This window comes from Sipha flava, unplaced genomic scaffold (genome assembly GCF_003268045.1).
Source record: "Sipha flava isolate LNK unplaced genomic scaffold, YSA_version1 80_pilon_pilon, whole genome shotgun sequence".
NCBI classification, from domain to species: domain Eukaryota; kingdom Metazoa; phylum Arthropoda; class Insecta; order Hemiptera; family Aphididae; genus Sipha; species Sipha flava.
The window spans coordinates 1,093,835-1,110,902 of record NW_020273622.1 but is presented as its reverse complement, the minus strand read 5'-3'; the positions used below and the strand labels follow the sequence as shown (position 1 = coordinate 1,110,902).

At 30.3% G+C, this 17,068-nt stretch overlaps 3 protein-coding genes and 1 pseudogene across 7 annotated transcripts in view; 2 read left to right on the top strand and 2 right to left on the bottom strand.

The window, feature by feature from the left end:
- The window catches only part of LOC112693068 (synaptic vesicle glycoprotein 2C-like), a 12,877-nt gene extending 934 nt beyond the window's left edge, over positions 1-11,943 (bottom strand). The window contains exons 1-9 of one of the 5 annotated variants that reach the window (XM_025567965.1): positions 11,826-11,943; positions 10,310-10,381; positions 2,790-2,951; positions 2,555-2,717; positions 2,244-2,362; positions 1,458-1,696; positions 1,223-1,371; positions 390-623; positions 178-354 (exon numbers count right to left, since the gene is read on the bottom strand). In XM_025567965.1, coding sequence (XP_025423750.1) covers positions 264-354; positions 390-623; positions 1,223-1,371; positions 1,458-1,696; positions 2,244-2,362; positions 2,555-2,717; positions 2,790-2,951; positions 10,310-10,381; positions 11,826-11,877 — 1,281 coding nt within the window. In that variant the 5' untranslated portion in view covers positions 11,878-11,943 and the 3' untranslated portion in view covers positions 178-263. Of the gene's footprint in view, positions 1-177; positions 624-1,222; positions 1,372-1,457; positions 1,697-2,243; positions 2,363-2,554; positions 2,718-2,789; positions 2,952-10,309; positions 10,382-10,497; positions 10,720-11,825 lie in introns of those variants that run through there. The other 4 variants (XR_003149450.1, XM_025567962.1, XM_025567963.1 and 1 more) reach the window with 4 other exon arrangements.
- The window catches only part of LOC112693067 (proton-associated sugar transporter A), a 57,737-nt gene that overhangs the window by 22,271 nt on the left and 18,398 nt on the right, over positions 1-17,068 (top strand). The window lies entirely within an intron of this gene.
- LOC112693072 lies at positions 6,058-7,788 on the top strand. Its single transcript, XM_025567971.1, has 3 exons — positions 6,058-6,399; positions 7,418-7,671; positions 7,739-7,788. Exons 1-2 carry the CDS (start codon positions 6,086-6,088, stop codon positions 7,650-7,652), a joined length of 549 nt encoding a protein of 182 aa, XP_025423756.1. The 5' UTR covers positions 6,058-6,085; the 3' UTR covers positions 7,653-7,671; positions 7,739-7,788.
- On the bottom strand, positions 6,517-8,751 carry LOC112693071 (annotated as a pseudogene).

The following is a 17,068-nucleotide window of genomic DNA, read 5'->3' as shown; positions in this document are numbered from 1 at the left end:
AATTTTCATTTCCTTTGCTGTCATTTCTTATAGTTTTCGGTAATGTAAAAATCAGAAATCCTGAAAATAGCAAAAATGAACACGATACCACGATCGGAACAATACAATACGCGTCGATGAAAATTCCGACGACGACGTTGCCCACAATTGAACCGATTTTACCGAACGTGGAGCCTATCGCTACAGCCAAGCCCGTGTATTCTACGGGAAATAGTTCCACGGCGACGCAAAATATCAGTCCGAAACCTGTGCTGCTAAGAGCTTCAAACACGGAAGCGAACGCGAGGATTTCCATCGACGACGAGATGTAGTACAAGCAAACAGCAGTCAAGCCGGACCCAAACAGACACGTTGCCAAGAAAAACCTGAGCCCGAGTTTGTTGACGTACAGCGGCACGATGAAACAAAGAGGCAGGCAAGCGACGCCCACGATCAGGATGTTCAAGTACACGGACCCGTCGATGTCGTCGTTGCACCTGACGTCGGCCAACGCGTTCGGTTCGACTTTGTACATGGACAACACTTCGCACATGGTCGTCTTGTTCTGGGCACTCGGGTACGTTGTCTCGTACCATCGCAACCTGTTCATCAACTCTGGAAACCACAGCATCATCATGTAGTAACTGCCGCACATGCAACACAAGACACCGGTGGACACGTTCAGCGCAAGCAATAATCTCATCCGGTGAACCGACTTAGTGCGATATCAGAAAATAAAGTCCCCGGACCAAAAGTCATCATTTATTCGGATACAAAAAATATCTCTTTCTTGTATTTCGACCAATAAGTTTTAAAAAATAAGGAACGTCTGCGGATCTATCTCCATTAAGACGTCGACATAACAAATGTTCAATCGAATTTCAACTTTTTGACCATCTCTGGTTTTTTCCGATTAATTTCTCCTACTCCGGTAGATGCCATTCTTGACACATTTACCAGGATGTTTAACGCCCACGAGATGGGAGAACCTATTTTTACGTATGATATGTACCTGTATATTACCAACGTGCGTATAACCATCAAATTGTAGCTCATGTCAATAAATTGTCATTTACTATCTACAAATAATATTTGTCAACCCAATTTATTTCATAAATAAAATAGCAACTATAAAGGAAATAACATTTTATTTACACTGCAACGGGAGACTTTTTTTCCGTTTACCACTTGACTCACGTGTACTGCAAGACACTGTTTTCGGGCGCGCAACAGCAGATATTACCTGGCGGTCACGCAGAACTGCATGATACATGTAATCGCGAGCACGGTTTTGTACTTCGACGTGATCAATTCGAAAAGGCTCTTGCCCATCCCGCTAAAGAAACCTTTGCTCGTTTCGCTAATGCGATCCGGCAACGTCAACGAAATCACCTGAAACGATAACAATTTATTTTTATATTTGGTGACAATTTTTTAGTTATTTCTTTTTTAACTTAGCAATAAAACGGAATAACTACAGGGAAACTCTGGTCGGTCTTTTTATTATTCCACCTATGGACGAATCTCAAGCAATCAAGGGTTTCTTCGTGTTTGCCCTTAACGAGTAGGTATTTTGGACTTTCTGGTAATAACATCAATAAGCACGTCGTTATTATACTCGGAAGAGAACAAATAATTACAAATAAATTCCACGACCTGAACAAAAAGAATCCACTTTCGATTCGAAATGTTTGCGGTATAATTATCCACGCTATACCTGAAAGATATACTAAACTGTTATTGAACCGTTAGGAGTAATCATAGTATTCATGAAATAAAAATTATTAAAATCACCTTTAAGATCTAACTTAGATTTTTTAATACATTTTATTTAAAATGTTTCAGTGCGATTTAATACTCTTGCAAGTGTTAGATTATTGTTTAACTTTGTATTTTACCATTTTCATAAACATTTACTTTCGCTTTTAAAAAACATAATTTATGGTTTATTTCAATTGTATACTGTTCAGCATTTGTATTGCTTAACTTATAGTATACATTTACAATACAAAAACGTTAAAATGTACAATTTAAAAAAAAAAATCTGAAGCTTTAGATACCCGAATGTATGTAAAATTTAGGTAAAATATATGTTACACAATAAATTAACAAATAATTGAAAGAAGATAATCGATAAGAATTTCGAGTAAATCGACGACTGAATGATAAAATGAATGCCAAGTACAATTTTATTCAATTAAGTTTTATGGTTATAAATCACTGGAAATGTGAGACTAATTAAAAGTAAACTATAAGCGACTTACACGGAAGTAGTATTACGCCAATCGTCCAGAAAATCTCCATCCAACATAAAAACTTTTCGCGATATTTGGCGTTTAAAAATTCTCCAAGGTACGCATAAGTTATTGTACAACCAGACACTCTAAAACAGTAGTGATGTTTGATGTATTAACCAGTACTGCCATATAACTCTGACACGAGATAAACGCATGCACATTATAAGACCAGAAATAATTGTATGGTGGAGACGATAGAAAACCCTTTAACCCAACACTACAATCGCAAACACATGGTTAGCGCATAAAACCACTGTATATATGTATATATTATCTACCCGAATCCACTCATCATTCTGCAAAATATAAAAACTGAATAAATCTGGGATACACTAGATACGAGATTGAATAAACCATCCATCAGCATGCAGAATATCAATGCCTTTCTTCTACCGTAGGAGTCCGATATGTAGCCCCAAATGAAACTTCCAATGCACATTCCTACGCAATAAAGACCACGGACAAATAATTATTTTATAATATATATATATATATAATTAATTACATACGTACCGATCATCGAAGCTCCGTTGAGGAATCCTTTCCGAAAAGAAGTCATTTGAAAATCGCATTGTGCTGACGGTACAATGAATGATACCGAAGTCAAACTTATACTGACGGCTATGTAAACTGTTCCACAAATAAATAACATATAATAATGAAATTTTCCGAAACCTGTTAACCAAAAAATATATATTAATTTATATGTATTCGATGTATTGATTTTCAATTGATTTTGACGTATTATCATACAGTTTATCCGAGATTAAACACGTTTGAAATCAGAACTGTTAAAAATGCACATGGTTATACTTTTGTTCAGAACTCAATTAGTAAACAAAACATTATTTTTAAATAAATATTTATGACGAATCGAGTTACACATTGAATACACTAAATAAAGTCAATATAAAAAAGTTATGCCTTGTTTCCGGTAACTACACGATCCACTGCATCCTTTCACACATTTACACCGGTATTCATCAATTGCACCGAATTTGGGACTCTACCTGTATAGTATACATGTATTGCGCTGGTATAACAACTATACACTACAAGTAAAAATTATAATGGCCAAAAACAAAAATTAAAACTAAAATCTAACTTATCATTCTACATACTTGGTATTTACATTAATAGTATATATATATATATAATCCTACAAAGTAGTATACATAGTATATATCCTACAAATTTTGAATAGTTCTTAGGTCTAATATTAAAATTAATTACGTCTATTTTACTATTTATTTTTTGGTCATAAATTTAGAGTTTGGTATATTTGTAATAACTAAGATAACACGTATTATGATTGTTACGTTACATTATTTTTAAAACTTTATAAAAAACAAAAATATTTGAAAGGGTGAATAAAAATATTTCCCAAACGCTGAGTGAAATACCTCACAAGCATTTGTTGTTATTTCGTATGATATGTTACACGATGACCAAAGATACGGGGGAAAAGTTGTATTTTCATCAATATATGTATCAATGAGGTAATCGCAAAATGTATTAACTCGAATATCGATCGGCGCAATTGATATATACCTATAAATTATACCCTTTTTATACCGGTGCAATAGATGTATACATTTTTCCATCCCATAATTTTTCTTTCTTTACCTGCGATTTTCGGTGCAATTGATATAAAGCAGTTTACACGAACAGTATTTCAGACAGGTTTTGGAGTCGGATCATTATTCGTGGAGATTGGAAAAATACCGTTTTTAGAATTCTTTCAACCCCAACCTAGGGGATTTTCTTTATTTCCAATCCACATTTGAATTTGATAGTTACTACGCCAATGAATGGTGACGTGCGACTACTTGAGTAAGAGATAGAGAAGCAAGATTGGTATAAACTAGACATGGCTTGTTAACAAGCATGTACAAACTGTTCAAATGACGAAAACTTAATTCAGAAAGCCTTATCATCGAAATTTACGAGAATTTTGAATAAATAATTGAAAAATACCATGAAGCAGAAAGAGAACACAAAGAAGACTATGATACAAAATACCAGATCGAACATTTGACGGGTACACTTGACGAATTTTAAAAAAGTGATTATTAGTTATTACGAAAATAGAATAATATTAGTATAATATACGAGTTTGTTACAAACGTATTTGCAACGCATAATTGTCGTTAATTTGCAGCCGGTGATTTAAAGGTCTAATTTCGAAATCTATTTTTAAACCTAGATACTTTGTGAAAACTATTGTATTTAACATTGTTAGATACGAAATTACAGTAGTTAAATTTCGGTGGTACCTATGACTTTTTGTCGTAAATCCATAGATGATATAATAATAATAATAATAATAATAATAATCATAATAATATTCCACTACAGTTGATCCCAAACTGTGAGGCGCGTCTCCCTATGGATGCGAAAGCAATTATTGAGGAAGGCGCAAGGCAAATATATATTTATTAAATATATATGATATGTTATATATTACACTATCCTATATTTATTTTTAGATTGGCAGTAATTTGCTTTTATTAAAATAATATAAAAAATTTGTTTTATTAATTCATGGTAGGCACGATTAATTTTTTATTTGTTTTGTAGATGCGTCAGCGAAAATAAATACCTCTGTTCTACTATATATGTTTAAGTTATTCACTATCAATTACTATTAAAATTTATATTTTTAGATATTTGTTGTATAACCTCAAAATATACTCGATTTTAGACGAGAGGATCGCAACAGCAACGTGAGCTAGTTTTTCGGAGCAGTTATCATGACTGAAATTAACGAAAGTTTCATTATCATCCTGTGTTTTTTATCTCTAAATATAATATAAAATCTATAAATATGATACACAATTTAAACTCTGACGTTATTAGCTCTATTAATATTTACAGTGAATTAGAATATTCGTTATTTTTCAATTTGCCTTATGTCTTTGCAGTGTCATCAGATAAGGGGGTAGGAGAAACTGACCTCTCTGATATAAGGGGGGACAAAACTATAATTTGAAAAATAATGAAAAATAGTTCCTGTGCCACTGGTCTTGATATTCTCTCAAACGTAAATAGTACAATAAATTCTATGCATTTTAAGTCCTCAGTAGCGCACACAGGATTTTTTTCGGGGAAGGGAGGGTTCAAGGTAAAAATATAACACATATTACAATTAACAAAATCCTTAATATGTTTTGACTTAAATAATAGCATTGATAATAGAATAGACTATTTTATATTCAATGAATGTATTCAATACTAGCTCTTCATATTTCAAACTTGTAAAATTTATAAATTTTAACCTAGACATCGGAGAAAATTTGGGGGGGGGGGGGTAACAACCATTTAAACTGTATTACCTCACTCTTCTCGTAACGCTAAGCTACAATTCTATTTTTATAACAAGTTTTTTTTTTTTTTTAATAATAATAATCTGTATACAAGGCGGCAGTCACCGACTTTGATAAACAACGACGGCGGCCGAACAATGGCAACGAATGCTAGAGCGTCTAGATATCGATGGGTGTCCGACCGTTATCGGCATCTCAGAAGACATGCAAGAGTTTGGGCACTCTTACGCTATGTCCTACGTGAACGCGAATTTGCGAATGATGCGAACGAATTCGCATTGGTCGCATTCGCCGCTCGCAATCGTGTCCTACCTATTTGCGGCGAACGCGAATTTGCGGCTAACAATATTCCGATATTTTTTGTTTTTTTGACGTTCAGACGTGCAGTGTGTTTTGAAGTGTAATGTGCGGTATATGTGTTTATGTTCAGCTCTTTTATATTTTTCATTCTTAACTTTTTGTTAAAGACTAAGTCAACTAAAAATGTCATCGAATTTACAAAAACAATTATTTTTATTCGAAAGTACTACACTAAAATATTTACTGTATAAAAAATATTTAAAAAAAAGAAGATCAGTTGTAAATTCAATTATTTATAAAGATAGACTTGTTTTTGGTGAATTCTTTCACCTATACCCACAGTTGCGAAAAAATGAAACTTCATTTCGATCTTATACTAGAATGACTACCGATACATTTGATTATATTTTAAAATTAATATCACCGGAATTTGATCTCAAGACCACAAATTTCCAAGAACCTATTTCCGTAGAGCAGAGATTACTTGTAACAATAAGGTAAGTAAAATAAAAAAGCATATATTAATATAATAATTAAAAATTTATTAAAAAAATGAAGTAATGAAAAATAAATAAAAACCATTGTATTTTGAAAACAAAATAGAAGTCCTTAAAAGTAAATTTTCCTTTGGTTTTAAATTTTTTCTTTTTTTTAATTTCGATATTGTTGTTACTCAGTCTCAGTACTGTTGGTAACCAATGAAAGTTGGATTATCTGACGAATTTGTGGTAATCTGTTCTTGAATATGTTGAGGAATGTAGAGTTCATGTATTGGTGCAGGTGGGACGTTTGAATTTTGATGTTGCTGATTCTTTATTGACAATAGGTTAATTAGTACAGTTTGAATTTCGTTTCTTACTCGTAATTTTTGTAAATTATCCATGTTTTTTAAATATGGATGAAGTGATTTCAAGAACATCATGTCTTCATCATCCTGCACTTGTGGTTTATTAGATTCAAGTAACGCGTTAATTTTTTGTGTTTCCAATTTTAATAATTCACTTTCAAAACTTTTATTTTCTCGCTTTTTTTTTCTTTTGATTGAAGAAGTCTTAGAAGAGGTATCTGAATCATTGGAAATACTTGTTGAAATATTAACATGCGATAAATTTAAAGTACTTGGAATGGTAAAAAATTCTGATTGTGTGACAGAAATTGGATTTTCAGGACTTTGAATATCTTCAATATCAATAAAACTACTCGAAAATGAATTAACTTCTTCCGAATCTGAAAGGTCAGACATTTGTAATTGCGTTTCGTTTTCATCAGATACATTTCCCTCAGTGGTTCTAGGAGTGGTTGTGTCTTTTAAAAAAATGCAATAAATGATAATAGACCCATTTACCAGTATACACCTCTGCATCATCTTGAGAGTCTCCCGAACGGCTCTTTTTTACTTTTTTCTTTTCTTTTAAATACGTTTCTCTTATATTTTTCCATTTCCGTTTTACGTCTTCTCCTGTGAATCAATTTTTATTTGAAACTAAATTTGTGAAAATGTATTTTTTTTTTTAGGTATTTAGCAACAGGACTAGCATTCAGGCAAATCGCAATTTCATTTAGAATATCTAAGTCCGCAGTCTCAAGCATTGTTGTTGAAGTGTGTAAAGTAATATGGAATACATTAAAATTCAAACACATGTCTATTCCAAGCGTCGATACTTTTAAAAGCACAGCAATAGAATTTCATGAAAAATGGAATTTTCCAAACTGTGTGGGAAGTATCGATGGCAAACACATCAGATTGTGATGCCCTGAAAATTCCGGGAGTAAGTATTTTAATTATAAACAATATCACTCGATTGTTCTAATGGCAGTAGCTGATGCGAGTTATAGATTTTTGATGATAGACGTGGGTGGATACGGGAAAGATAGCGATGGTGGTGTAATGGTAAATTCTAAATTTTACCAACGTATCGAAAACGGTTCGCTTAAACTACCGAATGAAATAAAATTACCAAATTCGAACGTCTTGGCTCCTTTTGTGTTTATAGGAGATGAAGTTTTTCCATTGAGAAATTACTTAATGAGGCCTTTTCCAAGAAAACAGTGTCAAGAAAACGAAAAACAGTATTACAACTATAGACATGCGCGAGCACGAATGACAATCGAGTGTGCATTCGGCATAGCTTCATCAAATTTTCGAATTCTATTAAAATCAATAGAAACAAAAGTAGAAAACGCGGATCATATTGTAAAGGCTATTTGTATTTTACACAATACAATAATAGATTTGGAAAAAAATCATCAACACAACATTACGCCCTAAACGATTACGAAACAGACATATCGAAGGGCCATAATCAAATGATATCGCTGAATTACAAAAGCAGAGTAAACAATCGAGCGTCAAGTACCGCAATTAATATAAGAAATAGATTTGTGAAGTATTTTATAGATAATAAAATTTAAAAATAATTGTCTACAAACATTAATATCACAATGGGTAAATCCTCACGGGACACCCTGTATTTTATAATCATAACATACTTGGAAACACATATTTTGTCACTATACTATTCCAATAATTATAATTTTTTTAAATAATAAAATAAAATTGATACTTATTATAACAAATGTTGTGTCAAATGATCTGCATGCCAAATTAATTACGAAAATTATCTCATATCTGTAGGTTTAAATGTTTTTATACTATTCAAACTATTTTGAACTATTAATATAATATTAATATAATATAATAATTATTTAACAGACTAATTGCTATTCATAAGTACTGTTCTAGCAACAGCTTCCCATTCTTTCTCAGACACCAATCTGTCCCTATACTTTTTATTAAATTTATTCCAGAGAACATTTTTTTTTTGTACCTCAGATATAAGAAGCTCCATATTGATCATACAACAAAGTTAAAACATCAGCTTCAAAATACGTCTACTCGCTTCAACGCGCGACCAAAAACAAAATGATTTGATTTTCAAACCCTGCGGCGAACGCTAACAAATTCATTCGTTCGCGTCGCCTATGTTTATATCGCGTACGATGGACAATCTAATCTATTTTTATATGTTTGAAAATTTTTTTCGCTGCGTCGCTCGCACCGCAAAGCGTTTATCGCGTTTGCCGCGTTCACGTAGGACATAGCGTTAATCGAACAGACTATAGTAGTAATGGGCGGTAATGAATAATTTGTACTATAGTTATTATTCGATTTTTCATATATACTATCGAATAATTATTCGAATAATATTATGCACAATTGAATAATTAAAACTATCGAATAATTATTATAATTATTATTATTATAATATTATTATATTATAATTATTATAATTATTATTATTATAATATTATTATATTATAATTATTATAATTATTCGACTTATCTATACTATTGAATAATATTATTGAATAATCAAAACTATCGAATAATCGATACCATTGAATAATTCGAATAATCTGTAGACTGTTCTCTGTACTGTCGATAATTATTCGCATAAGCTTGCCGGCGATCATACTTAATCCATACGCAAAGTGTATTTTTCTAAATTATTCACCAGTTTTCTCTTGTTTATATTAATATATTGGGCTAAAAATATAAATCATACGTTTTCTCCAAAAATAATCACGCAAATAATAATACAAAAAATATATATAAATTTAAAATATTTTACTAAAATTAGCTTAGATTTTTAAATAATAATACTTTTAAAATGTAACAGCTACATATTTTTGTGTAAAAAATAAGAGTATCTGAATTATAGTATATTATTATAAATATATAATTATACCAGGTATTTACTATTCATACCCACCATTGTATCCAGTGGCGCACGCAGAAGGGGAGGGGGTGTTAAGGTGTTGTTACCCCCTCCCCCCCGAAATTTTCTCCGATGTCTAGGTTAAAATTTACAAATTTTACAAGTTTGAAATATGAAGAACTAGTATTGAATACCTAGTATCATTGATTATAGAATAGTCTATTCTATTATTAGTGCTATTATTTAAGTCAAAATATATTAAGGATTTGCATAACTTTGTTAATTATAAAACGTGTTATATTTTTACTTTGATCCCCCCCGAAAAAAAAATCCTGTGTGCGCCAGTAATTTTATCTAATGAATCTCAACAGTGCAACTGTTGTGTAGTCACGCGCTGTAATAACGCGGCTTTTTATTCCAAGGTTTAATAAAATACTGATAAAATTACTGTACTTTCTAAACATTTAATAATAATATTAAATAATAAAATTATACCGAATTAAAAATTAAATAATTATTCGATTGAATAATAAATAATTATTCGAATAATCGTTATCGGTTATTTGAATAAATAACTTGGCGAGACTATCGAATAATTCGATAGTTTTTATCAATAACGCCCATCACTAATCTCTAGTAACGATGCCTTTTTTGATTATGTTATTAAATTTTATACGAATGAACTTACCGATCATTTCAATGGCTTTATCCAATCGTACGGATTGTGCAGTGAGAAAAGTCGTTGTTGTAACCACGTCATCTGTAACAGAATAAATTATCACTAGTGTGTGATTAAAACCGTACCGAGAACAAAAATAAAAAGTATCTATCGCAATTTTTTACAAAAATAAAATTAAGTTTCATGGTTCCACCTACCTTCAGATTTATTTTCTACCATCGCGAAGTAATATATATAAAATATATATATATATACATATATATATATTATATGTGTAAACTATTTAATATTTCTATTGTTTTGGTTCGAAGTTTAAGCGATTAACTTCAATATTTATTAGTGTTGTATAAACTCGTCCGTAACCGTGTTGATAATATAATCGATTTACATGGTTAGCAGAGGCAGTACTCCCCCGGTTCGACGTACCAAGATAAAAAAAAAGTAGTAGTTATAGTAGTGGTACTAGCAGTAGTAGGAGTAGTAGTAGTAGTAGGGATTGTAGTGTGTCTTGGTACGTTCACCTGTTGGTCTGTTGGTTTTACCTTACGCCGATGTAAATAAGAAGAGAGCACGGATATGTATAATAAACGAGATTGCTAACTGTTGCATCTTACTCATGTGATTAGTTGAAGCAGACGACAGCCATTTAATTCGAGGCCTATGTGCTTTATCATAGCCTTAGATTTGTTTGATAAAGAAACTGATAAAAAAAATTAATTAATTATAGAACAAGTATCCAAACAAAAAACATTTTTATTGCACTTTATTTTTCTCATTTATATAAATTTTCCATCTAAATATAAATAACAATTATTAACATAGTTTATTCTGATAGGTTAACAATTTTTACATGTTATAAAATAAAATGGTTTTACTGAGTTTCTGTCGTTTACTAGCAGTTTTCATAATCGAGGATGTTATTATATTACTATAAGAATATAATCTCACATTAAGGTAGGTTCTGGTTACTTTGTTTATAATGTCAATTTTGTGAGGTCTTGCCAATAAATCTGTTGAATTCCAGCAAGTATCACATTCTGGAAATAGTATAGCGTTTGTCGCTAATGAGTTTTGTACACTTATCATAATTTTTAAATCCATATTTTTAATAAACATTTGTTTTTTATCCATCATAATGGTTTTAAATAATGTTTCTGTCAATTTAACAATTTTGTACACCCCATCAGAAGCATACTTCAAACCACCTCTGTTTTTCATAATTGTAAAATTTTTTAGTGTGGTATTATTTTGATAAATGTGATCATTTTCAATTAATGGTTCTGTAATGGCTTCAATACAACCATCACATTTTAAAGTTGGGATTAGTTTTTTAACAATATATCCACATATGTAGTATAATATATTTTCAGTGATGCTATTAAAATCTAATTTATTGTACTGTTCTGCTAATAATGAAATATCAAGTTAATTTTCTAAATTTTGTTCTGGTGCTTATATTTCCATTTAATTGAAAAAAGAGAATCTTCGTGAGGTGACATGATTTATGTGTTGAGTATTTAAATACCTAAATAATTTCGTAGTTGAACCAACAACCCCGTCCTTGCTACGGCATCCATCAACACAGCACTTATATGGCATGATTGGAAATATAGTATAAACTATTATAATTTCTAAATAAATGCACAACTGACAATTAATGATAAAAATTGATAAGGCAAAATCTACATCGGCCTCGATTAAAATGGCGGATAATGGCTTCACATCTTATCATCAGTTAGCAATCTAGTTTATTATACATATTTGTGGAAGAGAGCGTAATCGTGACAACGGTATAAACGTGTTTCGGACAACACGTGTTGATGTTCCTTGGAGAAGCAACAGCATCAGCTGAAGCACCGCGTCCTTTTCTAAGTAGAAAAAAAAACACTCGGTGTAATTAGTGCCGGGTTAACGAATATGATGTCTGGGGGCTGATTTTAAAATGCCACTTTTTACAAGACCGTCGTACCCAGCATTAAAAAATAATAATATAAATAACAACGTTAAAACTTTAATTGATCGATGTTTATAAACACATCGTAACATCGTTAGTTTTAATATGATATAACTATTAGTATTTAGTTTAAACATTCAGCACCATTAACCAGCACTTTATGCATTTTCTACTTACATTAATTGAAAAAAAATCGCATTATACATAAAATAATAGGAAGTAGTAAGCCCTTTTGTTTTTTAATTAATTAAATACGACTTGACAGTTGACGAGACTACTAATACGGTGTATAACACTCAAAAGACGAGTATACGATAGAATAATAAAAAATTGCTCGTTGGTGTACAAATAAATCATTAAAAGTTTAATACTGCAATTATTATAACATTTAAATATCAAATTTAATAATCTAATGGTTATAAATTATAATACATCCACACGGATACATAACAAACACGATTATGTGCCAGTGTGTTAACTGCTGTAAGTATTGCTGTATTGCAAACAATATATAGGTACTCGAAAATAATAGGATAATGGAAAATTCCGAATGCTACAATAATAATATGTTTATACTAGTAATACGCTGAACGCTCACTCGCTGATAATTCTGCGGTTGGTGATTTAATATTATATTTCTATTATTATTATTTGTTATAGGTACATGTTTTTCAATAATGAATATTTCTTCCTAAAAATTATAATATATTAGAAAAATTCAAAGGTTTCGTTTTCGCCGTTAAGAAATTGCCCCCTTTGCCACCCCTCTTAACCCGTTACTGGATGTAATGTATTACAGTTATTATTATTTCAATACTCGAGCGATACCTATCCACGAGCAGTACAACACTCTTAGAATAGTCTATTCAAACGGCATCGAGTTCGCCGTCGATCACTGTACCGCGTTAACGCTATTTGATTCCCACACGATTCTAAATTCTAATTATTAATATCATCGCCATGGTTCGGTATAAATACATGTTAATGTTATTCGCACGATTCGTCGACGTTGAATATCTAATTATACATTTTAAAAAGGTCAGAGGTGTGTGCCGACGCTTTACCAACATTTCTATCGGCTATAATTTCGACTACCTACGAAACCATTTGGTGTATTTTAATTAATACGTATCTAAATAGAATCTAAATAGAACTTTTGTGTGTTTTTATTTATTTATTTATTTCATTATCAAAACAGTTAAAAAACATTATACAGTGATAAAAGTATCTTATAATTATGTATATAATACCTTTGTCGATGGGTCACCTCGTCACCAAATAAATCATAGGTACTTACCTATGACTTATCTGTTTTATGCTTGTATTACGAGGAGTCTTACTTCCATGTATTAATCAATTTAATTAATACCTAATTAATTATGTTATCTCTACAATGCACATATAAATATTTACATCCAAATTTTGACTTGAAAAAATATTTTTCTGATGTAATATGGGTCAAATAACAACAAAAAAATATTTTTGACTTCTAATTATAAAAATTTAATACAGGAATCAATCTTTTTTAAATGTATCACACATGATACACTGTGCAGCGCAGACTTCAAAAATACTATTTACACCAATATTTTAATATAATATTTAAAGAAATAAATTTAAAAAAAATTAAATGTATTTAATCAAATACAAAATAAAATAAAACAATAAACTTTTTATATAAGTAACATCCTTAAAAAAACTTAAAAAAGAACAATATACCTTTCATATAAGTAACATAATTAAAAAACAATAAACTTTTCATATTAAAAAACTTCCTTTGGTATAAAAAAAATACATTAGATCATAAAAAATTGGTAAAATAAATGTTAGTTATTATGGAAAAGAGTAAAACAATTTCTATTTACACCACAACAAAAATAATTATTGCACTTAGTACAGGTACATGAAGTTAATTTTCCACAACCAGGCATTTTACATCTTTGTCTTGTTTCTTTGAAATCTGGCCAATGGTTAAAAGAATCTGTTCTAATATCAATTGATGGAAATTTTGATGTATGAGGTCTGTTTTTTTTATTGCAATTTGTGTTTCCACCATTAATGGTGGTTTTCTTCTTTTAGATGTTGGTATATAGGGTTTAGTAAGTGAAGAAACTACTTCTGAACGGAAATCAAACAGTGTAATTGTAGGTTTATTACCTTTAGATTTCTCTACCCTTCTGTAAAGAAGCCATGCGTTGACCACAGCAACATCAGTCAAATGATACCATAATCTCATGTACTATTTTTTAGAATGTATTATAGTTTTATACCTCCCAATAAGTGAGTCAAGGAGGTCAACCCCTCCCATATGCTTATTATATTCTTTTATAATTGATGAAAAACTCACTTCAATATTTTTTCTTTCTTTTTTGTCAAAACGACATATGGTTTTATCAGGTAAAATACCACAGTACGAAGAGAGCAATGTGACAAGCTTATTATCTTTCCAAAATACTGAGGTCACTGGAATATTATCATAAACAACTATATAAGCATATGATGTTCCCCGTGATTTCTTGTTAATAACTTTTTCTGCTAAAAATGTACAGTTTGGTATTCTGTTTCGCCGTACAGTTCCTAAGGAATGGATTCCTTGACTGACTAAATATGTTATTAATGGTATTGTTGTGTAATAGTTATCAAAATATACTCTGTGATTCCTATGCTTTGGTATGGCGCGGCTCAATCTTATTACAACATTAGCATTAGCCATTAGATCTGGCTCTGACTGAAGTCTATATTGTTCAAAATTTTCTTGCCCAGTGTATAGCTCAATTTTATAAGAATATCCAGAAGAACCACAGAGTACAAAAAATTTGTAACCCCATCTATGTGGTTTTAATGGTAGATACTGTTTAAGAAAACTGTGTGCTTTTGTAGCACATAGTTGTTCATCTTTGGATAGATCTCTCTCAAGAGGAACTTTTGAAAATTGCTTATTTAGATGTTCAATGACTGGCCTTATTTTGTAGAGCCTATCATGTGATTTATGGTCTTTAGGATATGCAGAAGTAGTATCATTAAAATGAATAAATCTTCTGATCTGCTCAAAACGTTTTATTGACATAACATTTTTGATGGGTGTAAATCCTATGTCAGTATTCCAGTATCTTCGAACAATAGGTATTTGTACAATAGATGTGAATAAGCAAATCCCTACATATTGTTTTAACTCCGTATTAGTGATGTTAAGTAAATTATTTAATCTGTTTTTTTGAGTATAATATTGATTGACATTTTATGTGGACATAAAGATCATCATTAAAAAAATAAGAAAAATAATCAATTGGTAATTTTAACTATGAAATTTCATTAGAAAGTAATGTAGGTTCAAATAATAAAAATTGTGGTTCAAGACAATAGCTTCTTTCCAATTTAATTTTGATAATTTATGTTTTAAAAGTTTTTGTTTATCTTTAGATCTACTTTGTATCGATACATTATTTGGTTGATTTTCATTAGTTAAATTAATAGTAGTATCTGTTGAATCTAGCTGGTTTGCACCAAAATCTACTGGTAAATTGAGAATATCAAAATCATTTGGAACTTCATTTTTATTATTGATTATTAAAGGAATGTCATCACTATCAAACAATTTAACAATATTATCTAAATAAATTAAATTAACATAAGATTAAAATTAAAGTTCAATTAGATCAATATAATATAAAATAAAACATTTACTTAGATCATCTAACTCATCTATATCAGACCCATCTTGGTCATCATCAATAATATTCCAATTTAACAGCTCAACTGATTCCTCATCAATTAAGCCTTTTTTTAATACTTTCATTTCTATATAAAATAATATTTTAAAATTAAATACTACAATTATAAAATATAAATATATATATATTTATATAAATACAAATATGTCATTACTGCACAGTGTATCATAGGTGATACATTTAAAAATATTCAAAAATAACTGTGGACTTACTACTAATTTAGGTTTTAACAACAAAAACGTTAACTAGAAATGTTATAGACTATTTATAAATATTTTTTAATTATAAAATAACAATATAAACCAAGAATATATGGTTTTTTAATATCACTATTTTTCCATTTTTATCATTGATTAATTTTACATGAATTCGTGTTATCATTCAATTTGGCGGTTAAAAAGTATAGATAATATAATCTCTAGAAATGTATAACCAAGGTAACAATACAACTGCCAAAACAGAAACATTTGATAAATAGCAGTAATCATCATATGTTTTAGTTGTATCACAGGTGATACAATGTGCATCGTAGGGTTATAATCAATGGTTTAACAGTGATAATTTAGTATTCCATTAAGGATATTCATTTTTATTACCTAAAAAATAATAGATTTTAAATTTTTTTATATGTTAAAAATTATAAAAAATAATTTCATAATGACGTGTTTATTAAAAACGAAAAGCATTTAATAATATCATGATTCTTGTCACATTGTATTAAGCCGTAAACGTAGATCGTACATACAAAAAATGTTGTTAATTTTTCTTTTCCAAAAGTGTAGGTTTTCGGGACTTTGTTCATATTATGCGCTCTGAAAAAATCTGCCCCAGAGGAGTATGCAAGCGCATAGCTGCTTATGTACCAACAAAAATTAAGACTGTAAATTCTATTGTGGAGCTGTGGGGGTATTAAAATGTACTCGATTTAACCTGAAGAACATATCAAAATTTATGTTTCACAACTCAAATAGTGTCAACCAGGGATGAACGCATACAAAAAGCCGGATGATGAGATTTGAAAAAATATCATAACCTTTGTATTGTTGTTTATCAATCTTTAATGATAAGTACATTATTGGTAAT

Bases quoted from the DNA above. Each gene is read 5' to 3' on its own strand.
- LOC112693072 (XM_025567971.1), top strand. From the start codon at position 6,086: ATGTCATCGAATTTACAAAAACAATTATTTTTATTCGAAAGTACTACA. The intron at 6,400-7,417 runs GTAAGTAAAATA...TTTTTTTTTTAG, and splicing joins AGATTACTTGTAACAATAAG to GTATTTAGCAACAGGACTAG.